At 38.9% G+C, this 16,887-nt stretch overlaps 1 protein-coding gene across 3 annotated transcripts in view; it reads left to right on the top strand.

Annotated features, from left to right (window-relative positions):
* CHST9 (carbohydrate sulfotransferase 9) overlaps positions 1–16,887 on the top strand; it is a 239,816-nt gene that overhangs the window by 118,866 nt on the left and 104,063 nt on the right. For 2 of the 3 annotated variants that reach the window (XM_027068686.2, XM_027068685.2), the window contains one exon: positions 15,992–16,033. The exons of the other annotated variant lie outside the window; for it this stretch is intronic. In XM_027068686.2, the coding sequence (XP_026924487.1) occupies positions 15,992–16,033 (42 nt within the window). The remainder of the gene's footprint in view (positions 1–15,991; positions 16,034–16,887) is intronic. 3 annotated transcript variants of the gene reach the window in all.

Raw genomic sequence — 16,887 nt, 5'->3', positions numbered from 1 at the left:
GAGATCATGACCTGAGCTGAAATCAAGAGTCAGAGCCTTAACCAATTGAGGCACCCCTCAGAGAGCATATTTAAATTTTGTTCAATGTGATCATTAGTGTCTTGGCTTCCATTTGAACCTTCCCCTCCATTTGTAGGAGAGGATGGTTCTGCCCATGGTCCATGCCTTTGTTTGAACATCTTTCCCTTATTAGAATCCTTTCAGAATGTTTCTGGAATGCTGTCTCTGTTTGCTTGCCTATATTTGCTTATACATCTGCACTCCGCTGTAGTTATTAGCATGACTGTAAATCTCTAATATATTTCTTACTGCACAGAAACCATCTGTATCTCTCAGCCAAATATGGTCCCTTTCTCCTCAGGAATATCCCTGAAATGCAATTCTACCCATGCCTTCTCTGAAAACATACAGCTCTGTGTTTCACTGATACACTGATACAAATAAAACACCACATTCAATTTCATAATAATTTTGTTTGCTTATTTGGGTTATTTTGTTCCTCTCCCTCTTGCCTTCTCATCAGCAATCCAGTAAAAATATAATGCAAACCATACATGTACATTTAAATTTTTGAATAGCCACATTTTAAAAACTAAAAAGAAATAGGTGAGATTAATTTAATAATATGCTATGTAAGCCAGTATAGTAAAAATGTTCTCATTTCAAAATACAATCAACATAAGAATTATAAACAAGATGCTAGAAACGATGCATTCGCCAGACATGTGTATTGCAATAGAGATTAATGGAGTGCGTGACACCATTGTGGCACTGGGGCCCTCCAGAATGAACCTTTATCAGCAACATGCCTAGTCCTGGAATGCCTTTTTGGAGACTGATGTCCTTGCAGGTTCTGTTTGCTTCGTTTCTGAGCTAGGTTTTAATGAAATCGAAAAATGTAGTGAAAACAAAGACAGAAGTTGCTTGTGTGGTTCTGTTTTGTCCCTGGTGCCTCCCACAGGGCCTGGAAGAAGCAGATTCTCAGGAGGTGTCGGTTCAACAAATGAAGGAGCAAGTGGCTTTGTGAAGTCATCAGACACAGAAAATGTCCCTGTGGGTTTCATAAGGAAAGAAGTCCCTAAGAATGATGGGAGGGAATTGCAAAGATAGGACAGGAGAAAACCAGCGAAATGGAAACATACATGAGAAGGGGACGAACACCCTAGACAGCGCCTTTGAGAAAGCACAAAGAATTATCCCCAACCAACCCCGGAGCTGTAAGCATTTCCTTATCCATAAATTAAACTGAAAACCTTATTAATTCTGCATATCAATTTCTGCATCCTAATTCAATTTGGAAGTGAAGTCATTCATTTATTCATTCATTTATGGGAGAGCTATTAAAAGAATATTTATTATTTGCCACTATGTGTCAAGGGCAAAGCACCAAAGTTGTATTTGAGATGGAGAGAAATCTCAAACATATAAAAAATATTCTTTGATTTGATTGTTTAGGGGAAGTAGAGGGTTGGATGGTATTTTCTAAGTTTTTCCTTTAGCTCCGTGACTGATGAATGCTGATTTCCCTGGAATGAGTCTGTTTTCCTGAAGAGATAATGAATATTACCTTTTCAGTGCCACTGTGGCATTTCAACACAGAACAAAAGTCACTCTTTTTTTAATATATAATTCTGTCCTTACTGCACTTGTTGATTTTCAGTATTCTTCTATTATTTTTAAATATGTATGTAAATACAAGGAAAGACTATTATTTGCATACAGAATTTCTTTCCTTACCTACCTATGTGCTAGTGGAGATGGGAGCCAACATTTAGAAGCGATTTGGGGGATTGGACTGAAAAGAGATCGCAGGGTATCATTAACATTTATCTCCCAACCTTTCCCGCAGTCCTTTGTTGCATCTCTTTTCATTGCAATCAAACACATTTATCAATAACTCATCTGCCATTAACATAGGAGCTTCTAAGTTTTGGAAAATAATAGGATATGAATGACAATTTCTCTGTGTCAAGGAATATTCAATATTTGCTTCTCTTGCAAAGTGAACCTAACAAGTGTCCGCGTGCCTTGACCGCATTTGCTGCTAACCAGGCCTTCTCAGCAGTGAACAGTAAGTCATCATTGTGTGCAAGTGGGACAGCTGTGCATTGATTTCCTGGGAATTTGCAGGGCATTTGTGAAAAGTCCAGCTATCGTACTCAGAGTATCCTTAATCAGCATGTTTGCGGCATTGCTTCTGTAAAGTTAAAATAAATGCGCCAGATGCAAAATATGTAACTTGTACTTCATTCATATAAGAACTGTATAGAAGTCATATGTGACTATAGTTGTTATTTTTTTAATTAATTAAATGACAACCTTAAAAATCATCATGTTGGTTGAAAATACCCAACACAGGGCTGTGACTATATAATTTCATATGATTTTTAATTTTTTTATTGAAGTCTAGTGGAGGCACAATGTTACATTGGTCTCAGGTGTACAACATAGAGATTCGACAAGACTCATGTTAAGCTGTGCCCACAACTATAGGTATCATCTGTTACCAGTAATACTGCAGTCCCACTGATTATATTCCCTATGCTGTGCCTTTTATCCCTGATTCCACAACTGAAATATGATGATATTTTTGCTTGTTGAACACACTGGAAGGTTAGCCTCTTTGTTCTTCACTTAACCTGACGCCAGTGTATGGAATATTTTTTTGAAAAGTCAAATGTAAATTTATGACTAGAATTCAGTTTACCTTTCTAGCATTTATTAAGAAAACAAGAAAAAATCATTTTCCGCCTCCACATGAGGAAGAAAACCAAAAGAGAGATAACCAATTGAATATTTTTTAACTCTATAACATAAGTCTTTAAGTAACAACTTACTGACCCAACTGGGTTAGGTCCTGGTTCCACGTTCGAGTACCAGTAATGCCCTATACTAAGTATTCTGATTATAGTCACAGTGTTTGAATTTCCCCGAACTTTTCAGAAAGCATTTCAAGTTGGCAGTAGTCAGAGTCTTTGAGGGATTTTAAAAATCAAACAAACAAAAGCTAAATGGCCTGGAAGATGTACTTCATTACCTCTTGTTTTTAAGTAATATATAAGTGATTGTTGGCAGAAACAGATAAAACAAGCAAATGCCTTGGGTCAGCTTGCATTTTTTATCTTTTCTCTCCAAAGGTCACCACGCTGGGTTCAGTAGGATCTGGGGTAGTGTAACTTGGGCAGTATACTCCGTCCACTAGTAAATTACCAAATGTAACATTGTCACTTGTGAGATAACGTCAAAGGAAAGTCTTTGTTCTGGGTGAAAAATAAAAGATTTGCTTGTAAGATGGCAGATACGATTTAACTTTTAGTTCATATTTGCTGATAAAAATGTAAACACTGAGGCACCTGGGTGGCTCCATCAGTTAAGTGTCCAATTCTTGATTTTGGCTCAGGCAATGATCTCACGCTTTGTAAGATCGAGCCCTGTGTTGGACTCCACATTAACAGCACAGAGCCCGCTTGGGATTCTCTCTCTCCCTCTCTCTCTTCCCCAACCCTGCTCGAATGTGCTCTCTCTCTCTCTCTCTCAAAAAAAAAAAAAACAACATTTTTTAAATTTTTCAAAGAAAGAAATGTAAACACCAAGGCTAAGATGTAACTAATTTAGATTTTCTTTTTGACATTTGACTTTAGAACTTGCACAAGTAGTATATATAATACAGTATAGTTTAGTACTGGAAATGACACCGTAATCAGTACGCTTTAATAAAGGGCCTATGTAAGGGACAAAAACGAATGTGTCCCTGAAGCATGTAGATCTTCTCCAGAGCACTGGAATGGAAAATTTAAAGGTGAAATAGTTCAGGGAGCCTGGGTGGCTGTCAGTTAAGTGTCCCAACTTCGGCTCAGGTTATGATCTCACGGTCCTAAGTTCGAGCCCCACATGGGGCTCTCTGCTGTCAGCACGGAACCTGGTGCCTGCTTCAGATCCTCTGTCCCTGCCCCCCCTCTGTCTGCGCCTCCTCCACTCACACTCTCTCAAAAATAAATAAACATGAAAATAAAATAAAATAAAATAAAATAAAATAAAGGCAAAACAGTTCAGAGCTTCGTAAACCAGCAAAAGCAAAGCAGCTATTTATCAACTTCCCACTCTCCTGCCCCAAGCCCTAGTAAGTTCTAAAGATCAGCTGTGTACTATTGTACCCATCCTAAACAATACTATATTTTACACTTAAAAATTTGTTAAAAGGGTAGACCGATGTTAAGAATTTTTACCGCGGGGTGCCTGGGTGGATCAGTCGGTTAAGCGTCCCACTTCAGCTTAGGTCATGATCTCGCGGTGAGTTCGAGCCCTACGTCGGGCTCTGTGCTGACAGCTCAGAGCCTGGAGCCTGCTTCAGATTCTGTGTCTCCCTCTCTCTTTGCCCTTCCCCTGCTCATGCTCTGTCTCTCTGTCTCAAAAATAAACATTTTTAAAAAATTTTAAAGAAAGAATTCTTACTGCAGTAAAATAAAATTTTAAATTAATTAATTAAATTAAATAGTCAAGTTCTATCTAGCAGGAGGCATTTGTTGACTAACTTTAGGTATGATTGCACTAAAAAAGTGATCAAAATGTCAAAACTGACCATACGAATGTCCAGACCTTTACTCGCGCAATTAGGAGTTTAAAAACTACTGGTCCCACCCAGTAGTTGGGGAGTTTTGAGACCACTTGGCTCCATCTGAAGCAGGGAGAAAAATGATCTTAAGAAATGGAGCTTTTCTATTTTTCTTCATGTTTGAAAATTTTCATAATGTCAGAAGACTAAGTAAAGAAAGCATGGCAACTGTGCCTTTGTTTTTCCTCCTGTCGAAACCCTAAAATGCAGTCTCATCACATTGTATTTCCAGAAGTGGTTTTTCTGTTGGGCAGTCAGATTGCGTCTTTTAGACAGTTCAGGCAAGCAGAGGAAGAAAGGATAAATGAAGTCCAGGCTTCTTCAGCTTTGGGAACTTACCTACAAGGGGGGATTCCTCCTCCTTCTATGTCCTTCAGACCAGCTGATGCTACTTATTGTCACCAACTTGAATCATCTAGTGCCTGTACTTGATCTGCAAAATTACAGATACTCTGATACACCGCCATGATCTATATGCACTTTTGAATTCTGCCCATGGATTCTGCACATTCTTATTTTAAACTTTTTAACTGGGTTTCTAATTATAAATAATCTGCTTCAGTAAGCCCATATTTTTCTTTTTTCACTTGGTCATTATCCAAGAGAAAAGATAAAATTAAATCTTGGGACACCACTTTAGCTAGAGTAGTGAAGGAAGATCTCTCTGAGGAGCTGGTATTTGAACTGAATCATGGATGATGTGAAGGAACCAGTCATGAGCAAATCTGACAGAAGTGGGAATGGCATGTACAGAGGCCCTGAGGCGGGACAAGCTTGCTGGCCTGAGGAAGCCAGAAAGAAAGTCAAAATGGCTGGAGCATAGTGGGTGCGGGTGAATATATAGGCAGTGTCCAGCTTATGTGGAACCGTATAGACCATAGTAAAGAGTTTCCATTTTATAACAATCGCAATAGAAGATCACTGCAGAACTTGATGCAAGGAAATGAGATGGTTTATTTTTTAGTACTCTGACTTGGGAGGGGTTCTAGAGGAAAAAAAAAAAATGAGAGGTAGGGAAAACATTCACAAAGCTGTTAAAGTAAGCCAGGAGAAAAATGAAGTGGTCTAGACTAGAATAGTTTCAGTGAAAATAATGACACGCTATCAGATTTAGGATATATTTTTGAGGTAAAAATGACAGTGAACACTGGTAGATTGGATGTGGGTGAATAGGAGAGAGCTAAGGGATGGCTCTAGGTTTTGGCTTGAGCAAGTTGGTAATCATACTATTAGCTGGGATGTGGCCAAATGTGAGAGGGCCAATTTGGGGACCTGAGGACAAAAGGAGATTTCTCTTTTAGATATGTTAAATGTGAGATCACTGTTACCAACCAAAGCAAAGATGCTTCCTGGATATCTATTGCAGTTATCTAGGTGAGAAATAAGAATGGCCTGAGCTGAGGAAGTGGCAGTAGGGCCGGGGGAGGGTGATGGATTCGAGAACAGGAACATGATTATTAATGGCAAGAAGAGTCCCAAGGCCTCTGAGTCCCAAGTCCCTCGGTTCCTGAGTGGTGCCAGTCCCTGAGAGGGAGCACTAGGGGAGGAGTATGATTGGAAGAGGAGGACTTCCTATTTAAATAGGCATGATTTTAGTGCTTGTAGGAGACCAAAAGCCACATGCACTGAGCGCATTCTTATTTGCGTCTGGAGCTCAAGTAAGAGACGCAGTTTAGAGACTTGGGAGCAGCATTGTAAAGGTACTTGTTATCAATGCCAATAAAGCGGATGAGATTACTCAGAAAGGGCCAGTAGTACAAAAACATAAAGAGACTGAATTTCAGATGAAAAGAAAAGGCTTGATGTGAATCATGGTGGTTAGCAAAACAATCCTAAAAGCACAGAGAAGCGGGGGAATAGTATAAATACCCTTCCAAGTCAGACGCATCATTTCAAGCTCCTCTTCAGCCAGAACTTCAATGAATCAATATTGGACATGAGTGTAAGTCTCACATACAAAGAGCAGAACCTACGACCATAGAACATGACGATAAAGAATATAGAAGTTGAGAGTTTGATTTTGAATTCTTGGGTAAATACATACATACTGTTGGTGGCAATGAAAACTGTTATAGTCACATGGAAGAAGAGTATGGAGGTCCTCAAAAAATTAAAAATGGAACCACTGTATAATCCAGCAAATCCCAGTTCTGGGTATTTATCCAAAAGAATTGAAAATCAGGATCTAGAAGAGATATGTGCACTGCCATGTTCACTGTGGCACTATTCACAATAGCCAAGATGTAGCAACAACTTAAATGTCCTTTGAAAGATGAGTGGATAAAACGGAATACTAGTCAGCCTTGAAAAAGAAGGAAATTCTGTAATATACGGCAACATGGATGAACCTTGAGGACATTATGCTAAGTGAAGTAAGCCGGACCCAAAAAGACAAATACTGCATGATTCCACTTATATGAGGTATCTAAAATAGTCAAAGTCATAGAATCAAAGAGTGGAATTATGGTTACCAGGGGCTAGGGGAAGGGGGAAAACAGGGAGTAACTAATCAATGAGCGTAAAAGTCAAGCAAGATGAATATGCTCTGGAGTCCTGCAGTATAACATTGTATGTATAGGCAACAATAATGTATTGTGCATGTAAAATTTGTTAAGAGGGTAGATCATTGTATCTCCAGATGATATTAAGGTTGAACAATTGTCTTCCAGGCAGTTGAGGTCAGCAGAAGACAAGCCAGAAGTGATAGAATCAGATCCCCATGATGGGGCTGCAAGGAGTGTGCTGGCCATTCAAATTAACAGAGCTCTTCTGGCTCTGAAATCGGCGAACACTCCCTGCCCCACAGCTGCCTCTTTAGAATAATAGGAGGACCTGGGGTACCCGGGTGGCTTAGTTGGTTGAGCACCTGACTCTTGGTTTTGGCTCAGGTCATGATCTCGCGGTTTTTGAATTCGAGCCCCAGGTTGGGTTCTGCACTTATAGCATGGAGCCTGCTTGGGATTCTCTCTCCCTCTCTCTGCTCTTACCTTGCTCGTGAGCTCTCTCAAAAATAAATAAATAAACTTAAAAAAAAGAAGAAGACTGGAAGGTCTGTGCCTGGGAGGAACTCAAGATTATTATTTTTTTTTTTTTTTACAAATGGATTGAATAAAGCCAGGAGCGGGGAGCTTGTTACAAGTCACCCACCTGCTTTTGGGTGAAGTCAATGAGGATGTTGGAAGCAATTCCTGTAACACTCTGATACCATATTTATGGGACTCTTGTAAAAGGAAATGAAACCAATTTCACGCATGCCCTCTGTATGCCTCGTGGCCGAATCTACTTCTGGAGGGAGTGGAGTGTAAAGGTTAAGAGTGCAAGCTGTAGTCTCAGACCGCCAGGGCTGGAGTCCCTGCTCTGTCCCTTAGGAGTCATATGACCTCAGCCTGTCTCAACCTGCTCCCCTTATTTGTCAAGTGGAGATAATAATAGTGTTATCTTATGGAGTTGTAATGAGGATTGAGTGAGATAACGCCCATCAAGCCCTGGGCCTAACATTTAGCTCGTGGTGTGTTCGCAATAAATTTTGGCAATCTTTTTATTGCTCTTGACATTACTTCATATTACTTGCCTCTGTCTTTTAGCATCTAGGGTGGAAACGTTAATAACACACCCAGCGGTTTGTTTTTCTGGCATGTAGTGGGAATAAAACAAATATTTGTTGAGACAGTGACAAAGGAAGGAGGAAGGAAGAAAGTGAGTGAGGGAGAGTTTAGCACTGAAAGATCTTCCTTCATTGTCTGACTCATATTTCTGAGACGTGGAAATGTATAAGGTGTTTTTTCTTTAATTTTTTTTAACGTTTGTTTATTTTTGAGAGAGACAGAGACAGGGTTAGGGGCAGAGAGAGAGGGAGACACAGAATCCGAAACAGGCTCCAGGCTCCAGGCTCCGAGCCGTCAGCAAGAGCCCAATGCGGGGCTCGAACTCACAGAGCTGTGAGATCATGACCTGAGCCGAAGTCAGACGCTCAACCGACTGAGCCACCCAGGCGCCCCATAAGGTGTTTTTATTAATGCTATTACGCATTTTTCTGATCTGTGTAACAGGCAGCCAGCATTTTTCACATAGTAGAGGAGAGAACAAGAAGGAAGGGGCGTGTCTCTGTGTGTTTTAAGTGTGGCAGACAATTTCAGAGGTTTGCCCTTTGTTTTCAGTGCCATGCCGGATTCCTGTACCTCATAGGTTGCTCCTACGGAGTGTCTCTGTGTGTACTAGTCAGAGGCACAGAGAAGACAGAGACCAAGTGCTTTCCTTTAGTGAGCTTGCATGTGGCAGAGTTAGTCGACACAAAAATATTTATGTAACAATGGAAGCATCCACAGATGGTGCGGTATAAGGGTTAAGCGCGTGGACCCTTTGGCCAGACCTCCTGAGTTTGGATCCAGCACTTGGCAACTTTAAACAACTTAACATCATTTTCTTGAAGGGATAGCCATTTGAGATCTCAAACATTTTTGTCAGTTTCTTACAATGTCACAGAAATCTTAATACTTTTCTAATTTGCTTCTTGAAGGAAGCAATACAATATAAATAGGAACACGAATAGGAAAACTACTACATACACAGGAAAAACAAGGTGACTGCATGATAATGAAAACCTATTTATTTATTTACTTATGTTTGCCCCATTTGCTAGAATCTCAAAGTTGAAATGGACTTTGAGACATTTTGTAGATAAGAGAATGAGGGCCCAGGCAGGCTGGGTTCATTGGTTTCCCCAGAGACAGCTGTAGGGTCAGACCTACCCCTTTTCAGGGCTGTTGTCCCTTCAGCGGCTGCTGCTTGGGCTAGCTTTCTCAGCACCTCACTGGACATGATTTATACTTTGTACTTTATTTTATAGAAAGCATGCCATAAAGTGCTGGATCCCTTTGCTCAGGGAGCCCGGCATGGGCGCAGGTGCCCTCAGCAGCCAGCAGAGCACAGAGAGGCTCCAGCTAGAACGCAGCTTCGTGAAAAGGAGCACTCAATACACACAACGGCACCGGATCTTGCCCTCTTTCTCTTTTTCATTTGTATTTCCTTTCAGTTAATTTTGTTAACTAACTAAAAATTAGTTAACTCATTTTGTGATCTTCAGAAAATGAAATAAACGAGGGGCGCCTGGGTGGCTCAGTCAGTTAAGCATCTGACTTCGGCTCAGGTCGTGATCTCCCAGTTCGCGAGTTCGAGCCCCGCATCAGGCTCTGTGCGGACAGCTCGGAGCCTGGAGCCTGCTTCATTCTGTGTCTCCCTCTCTCTGCCCTTCCCCCACTCACACTCTTTCTCTCTTTCTCTGTCTCATAAAAATAAATAAAATGTTGAAAAAAATGTAAACAACAACAAAAAAAGAAAATGAAATAAATGGTTTACTCACATGGTCTTTACATTTGTACCCATGTTAATTAAATAATTAATCTATTATTTATAATAATGCTTGCAAAAGCATATTGAAATGAGATACTGTTTTATTATGAAGGAAGCTTTAAATCTCAACCGCATTTATAGCCAAGTGATTGCAATAATTATTTTTTGAAACCAGATCGTTTAAAAATGAAAAAGCTATTTTTGAAAGTATATAAAACTACTGTCCCATGTATGAACATTTCGCACAATTTAACATAATTTTATTGAAGGGATGCCCATTTGAGATCTTAACCTTTTTTATGAATTCCGTATAAAGTCATAGAAATATTAATGCCTTTCTAATTTGCTTCTTGAAGAAAATAATTTGGAAAATGCCAAGTCAAGAAACATGGAAGGCATTTAATATAAACCGAAATCATTAATACTTAATGGGAAAACATAATAATCCTTTCTGAGGCATTTTAAAACAGCTACTATAAGATCATCCCTTTTGGGATGCCAGGAGGTTCTTCAAAACTGGTGCTTATCGTCTTACTCAAAGAAGGACTTGATGGAGATAGAACCTGTAAAACCCAAGGATTAGAAGGAAGTGGATGGTGAGGCTCAAATGCCTTCAATGTAATTGCTGTTTGTCATCATAGATTTCTACTAAGCTTGCTCCCCTAGCTCCCCATGGGACTGTTGGGTCAGAGGTTCTCCTGTGTTGATTATTGTTTGCCAGAGAGGAAGGATGTCCTTTCAGAGTTGCAAAAACTGAAAATAGTTGGTGGTGTCAGTTGACCAAATGTGTTTGCTGAAACCTCTTTTGTTTTGAACCAGTGAGGCCCAAAGTCAAGAAATACCTGGGTGAACTTAATGAAACCACAATGGCAGGGTTCTCGGTTGCCAATTCCTAAGACTATCTTATCACTTTCTGTCTTCTCTCTTCTTTACCGTGCTTTCTTGATGACCACTTGTGAGCTATCTCAAGCCCCCTTCCTGACTGGTAGCAGTCTCCCCACCCCCTACAGCCTTCTCTATCCTAGGGCTCATGGGACAGAAGGAAAGAATACTGGAAGGATGGACTTGGAGGCAGAATTCTGGAGCCACATCCTTGTTCTATCTCTAGTTTTAGAATCTTGGGCAAGATACCTAAACTTATTGTCTCCTTCTCCTCTCCCTCCCTCTCTCTCTCTCTCTCTCTCTCTCTCTCTATATATATATATATATATATATATATATATATATATCAAAGTAATGCATACACAAAGTATAAAATACAATAGAAGGGTTTTTCTTAAGCTAACCCTTTCTTAAATGATTTGCCTAGTGAAGCAATGCTTTCTCTTCTCTAGATGTAACCTACTGATCGATTCTCAAAGCCAGCATAACATAAGAGCACCACCTATTATCCCTCTAGCTTACCTGTAAACTTTTGACCCCACCTGTGGGGATATATGTGGACCAAGAGCCAGTTGTGTTTGTTCCCAAACCTGCTGTGGGAATTATACTTGTTCATATAATTATTCAATTCAGTTATAAATTATGTAATCCAATGACATATCAGTGCATTAAAAAAATGGCTATTTCTATAAAAATGCTTTGGAAAGATTCAATAATGTGGAGTTATTAAAAGTAAAATGCTGTAGACTAAGATGTGAAAATATAATCGTAAAATATTCGGAAAAAAATTTAAATCTAAAAGGATTACATGCTGGATGTTATTGTGGTTATTATTAATTTAATAATGGTGCATCCAAGTAACTTTAGAAGAAAATAGGAAAGAAAGGAAGGTTAGACCAAATTAATATTTCAAAAGAAAATATTGGAATAAACTTAAAACAATTTTTTTACTGTTTATTTATTTTATTTATTTACTCTAATATTTATTTATTTTTGAAGGAGAGAGAGACACAGTGAGCAGGGGAGGAGCAGAGAGAGAGAGGGAGACACAGAATCTGAAGCAGGCTCCAGGCTCTGAGCTGTCAGCACAGAGCCCAACGCAGGGGCTCAAACTCACAAGCTGTGAGATCGTGACCTGAGCTGAAGTCAGACGCTTAACTGACTGAGCCACCCAGGTGCCTCTGGAATAAACTTTTAAATCCAACAACAGAATATGAGACAGCAAAGGACCTAAACTTCACTTTGATCATTTTTTTAATCAGAATACCAGTATGTAAAATTGACGGTATTGATAATCACATTTCTGAAAAGTTTAGCTGGAAGATGAAAAAAACATTCATTCATGAAATGTAAACCTATTTCAGTTTCAACAACAAATTGCCACATGGTCTTAGGAAACTGTCCAACCTTTTCCTATCTCTGCTATTCTCTCCTAGGTAAGGATGATGATAAACAACATGATTAGTTTCTCACTGTGGCCAGAGGAATTACTTTGAGAGAAGTGCATTGTGGTCTTATTTGTGTTCTCTCACTTGAATGTGAGCTCTGTCTGGCTCAGTGTGCTATTTATGATGCATGGAGCTCTCCAACCCTGAGGAAAAGGATCAGTGAAATGCTATTTTTTTTTTAAATTGATTTCCCATCAAAGCTCTAGACCTACTCACTTAGTGTGGTGCTTATGCCAAGTTTCAACAGGTGAAAAAAAACGTGCTTTACTACCAAAACCAAAAATGACTCAGAAGCCAGTCCTGTTGAGAAGGGAAAGATCCTGTTTCATGGGATTGTCTGTACCACTAAACGAAGCCTTTAATATCGAAATCAATCTTACAACCACAGTATAAGAACCTGTACACCAGATGTGAGGTTTAACCATATTAATTTTAGGGGCTCTGGTCAAAACCCAGTTAATTTCTGTTATGTGAAACAAGCCTGCATGCTGAGATTTAATTCATTTGCACAGAAATGAATATTCGTAGTTATTTAAAATATGGTCATGTAGTGAGGAAGTTAGTCTATGTTGACTGTGTGGACTGAACCCAACATCGTAGGTTACATTAAAAAAAAAAACATAGGAATAGCAATGATTTAGAAGATACAGTCAAAGCCTTTAAGAGCCATACACACCATTACTCTTACTAAGTCGTGAGGGAGGGGACTTTTCTTAATGAGATAATCCATTAACTGAAAAATAAATGGCATTTACTTTCCGTTCTTTTTATCAGAAAAGAGATTTTTACCGGGAAAAGAAATTTTTAAATTTAATTTAATTCAATGGATATTTATACAGGGCACAAAACTAGATTCAGGAAAGGTATAAAGAGGAGTAGGACTGGATCCTCCCTGTGTTCAGCAAATTTACTATAACACGTACAAGACATGCGCTTATCTAACTCATATATTTCAGTTTGTGATGTGTGGAGAGCCAAACAGGACCAGCGAGGAGTATCCAATCCCTGATGGGACTTCATTATTATGCCCTGATGTCAGGTTTCCTGAGACCCTTAGGAAATTGGAGGATGGTAGTTTCCTGGAGCTGGGGAGAGGGGAATTGGGAGTTGGTGTTCGATGGGTATAGAGTTTCCATCATGCAGGATGAACAAGAAAGTTCTAGAGATCGGCTGTACTACATTGTGCTTTAGAGTAAACAATACTGTATTGTACATTTTAAAATGTGTTAAGAGGATAGATCTCATGCTGTCTCTTACCACAATTAATAAAAAAAGGGTAAGAGAAATTGGCAGATGACCTTGCACAGCCTTATATATTTGATTCATCATGGAGATGGGGAAAAGAGTCCGTCATGTTCACATTTTTCAAGGAAACCATTTGATCATTATAAGCCAGAGAGCTTAGGGGCGCCTGGGTGGCTTGGTCGGTTAAGCGTCCGACTTCGGCTCAGGTCATGATCTCGCAGTCCGTGAGTTCGAGCCCCGTGTCGGGCTCTGTGCTAACAGCTCAGAGCCTGGAGCCTGTTTCAGATTCTGTGCCTCCCTCTCTCTGTGACCCTCCCCCGTTCATGCTCTGTCTCGCTCTGTCTCAAAAATAAATAAAAACGTTTAAAAAAATTAAAAAAAAAATAATAAGCCAGAGAGCTTAAAAGCAATACCTGATGACACCAATGCCTCATGCAATCAATAAGCAACTTACCATAGTATCATAAGAGGTAAAAGAGCAGCCACATTTGACTTTTTGAATAGCCATTTTTCCACATCAATTTAATTTCCTCCCATGGTTGTGTGACAGATTATATAAACAATGAAACTGTGCTGAATAAAATCAGTTTTCTATGGAGGAAGATTTGGGGTTCTCGCCTAAACACTGTTCTTATCACCAAGCCGCAAGTGTGTGATCTTAATCATGCTACTGTTACATGGGTGAACAAGTAAATATAGAGTTGCAATTACATCAGAGTGGGTTGAAGCAGTGGATTACATATCAAGTTCCAACCCGTGGGGATCAGTTGTACTGTAGGACCTCTAACTTATTGATGAGCTGTACAGATGACTTACAAATGCCTTCATCCAAAATGCAGAAATCACTAAATCAAGTGGAGTTGATACGTTATACCAGGACACTCATGACAATACAATTCAGAATGCCCTTAGACACATCTTTTAAATCATCTTAGAGGGGAGAATAGCATTTAATTGACATAAGTATAAACTGTACATTTTAGCATAAATAAAATTTAGTGAAAAATTGATTAAAAAGGCAAAAGCCAATAGGACCTTTGTCACAATTAGGATTAGAAAATGAATATTATAAGTGAGTTACACTGATAGCAGGTTATGTAAATGGCACAGGATAGCAGAGTTATCCCTATCATTGCTTAGCTTCACCATTCTTAAGTACTTGTTCAAGTTTTTGACAACATACTTTGAAAGGGATATTTTACAGCATACAGAGAACAAAACATTACATATACAAGTATTTAAAATAGGATATGTATTCACATACAGTTTAGCATGCAATACATTATCTAATATGTAAACATAGTTTAGTATGTAGTAGGTTATAATATATTAAAATTATATATTACATACCATATGTGTTATAGTATACAGTATATAATATGTATTGTATATTATATATTTATAATGCATTATTTAAGGGAAGAATTATAACTGTAATCTAGAAAGCAGAAATCGAAATAGTCATATTATTACCATCTTGCAGTTCCCTGAAATTGTTCCCCGAATGAGTTGAGGCTCTCCTCTCCCTATAGATGACTAAGCCAGAAGGAATTTGCTATGTTACATTTAGCAACTCCATCTGGTAGAAAGAGGTCCTTCTTGATTATCAGGATGAAAAATCATTGGCTCAGGGAAAGCTCGAAGATTTTTTTCTTAGAGCTCTTTACTACAGAATAAACGAACATTAGTTCTGGATGATTTAATATCCATGGGATCACTTCCCTCAAAGAGCCTTTTTTCTTTCATCCTAGATTTTAGTTCGTTTACTCTTCCAAGCTTCACAGATCAAGGTATCCAACAGTGAGCCACAGATACTCCACGCCAGGAGATGTACATGGCATATCTATTCCGAATACCAATTTTATTCAGAGAGATCTGTCCCAAGTAGTCAAAGAATCTAAGCAGAAAATATAATCTTTGTATATAAACAAAGATGTATACAAAGATTCTAAGCAGGAAATATGATTGGTTGCTAACACACTGAAACAAAGAATCCAAGGACACAAAGAATGCAGGGAAATTTTCTTCTCTCCAGTGAACATATTCCTCCTCCAACTACCCCACCAGTCCCCAGTTCTATTTCTCTGATGTGGAGGAAACAGGCACAAGACTCAGTCTTCTCTGTGCAAAGTTTGAAGGCAATGCCCAGTTTCCTGATAAGTGACACTAAGCCTGTCACCTCTTCAGTAGCCCAGAAACACAAGAGTGACATATTGTATTTCATGACCCTTCCTCCCCACACTCCATGATTTTCTTTGCTAGAAATAAAATACTAGAGGCATTGAGGCATCTTTATGTAGAAAGTTTTTAAATATACAGTGTGCCTGGGTGGCTTCGTTGATTGAGCATCCGACTTCGGCACACAGGTCATGCATGATCTCACGGCTTGTGGGTTTGAGCCCTGCATCTGGCTCTGTGGTGACAGCTCAGAATGAATTGCCTTTCTCTTTTCCAGGATGGGAGCCAGTAAATTACCTGCAACCTATACCCAGAATCAGTGAGTAACCTTTCCTTATGTTTGAATCTCGGGTAACTATAGATGAGCAGAGCAATGACAAGAATATCTGAAAACCTTATCATGTCTCTTTTAAACATTTGTTCTTACAGTGATAACTGTCACCAGAAAGCAAAGTCTAGGTGCCATTGTTGGGGTGTATAGTCTTGGAAGGTGGGGTAGAGAAGCGAGTAAACCGTGATCCTTGTCCTTGGGGAATTCACAAAGGAAACCAAAGATTTTGAAGATAGATTTCAGGTATAGCTAGCTTAATGAATAATTAATGTTCATCTCATTTGAAGAAGTTAGCATTTTCCTGTTTTTATTTTTAAAGCATTTAACACTTTCCTGGGACATTGGACTGTATTCCCCAGAAGGGCCTTCCACTATGAATACAGCAAAACCTCATTAATTCAGCTATTGCTCATATAAGAGAAATAGAGGGAACACCTGTAACTTATTTAAAGAGAACAATTGTTTTCATGACTTTTGCATATACAATGGTCTTTAGGCAAAAAGATTCAGCTATAAAGTAAGCATCCATGTCATTAAGTAGATGCCTCCTTAGACTTTATGGGCAGGTTATAGTATTGAAAGTAATAAAACCGCAATGCTTACAATAAATTCTGACTTCCATAATTCAGCGTAGCTTCTCCCTTTTCCTCCCTACCTCCCCAAACTCATTATTCCAATCTAATGAAGTTTGCTGTTATGTTATATGTGAACATAGAATTTATTAATATAAGAAGATCAATTCCTATTATCTTATTGTTTAAACTTAAAAATAAATTTTAAGTTTTTTGGATGCTTATCTGTAACATTGATCACCTGGATGACAGTAATATATTTACTTTTAC

This window comes from Acinonyx jubatus, chromosome D3, assembly GCF_027475565.1.
Source record: "Acinonyx jubatus isolate Ajub_Pintada_27869175 chromosome D3, VMU_Ajub_asm_v1.0, whole genome shotgun sequence".
In the NCBI taxonomy this organism is placed as follows: domain Eukaryota; kingdom Metazoa; phylum Chordata; class Mammalia; order Carnivora; family Felidae; genus Acinonyx; species Acinonyx jubatus.
This window is presented reverse-complemented; position numbering and strand designations above follow the sequence as displayed.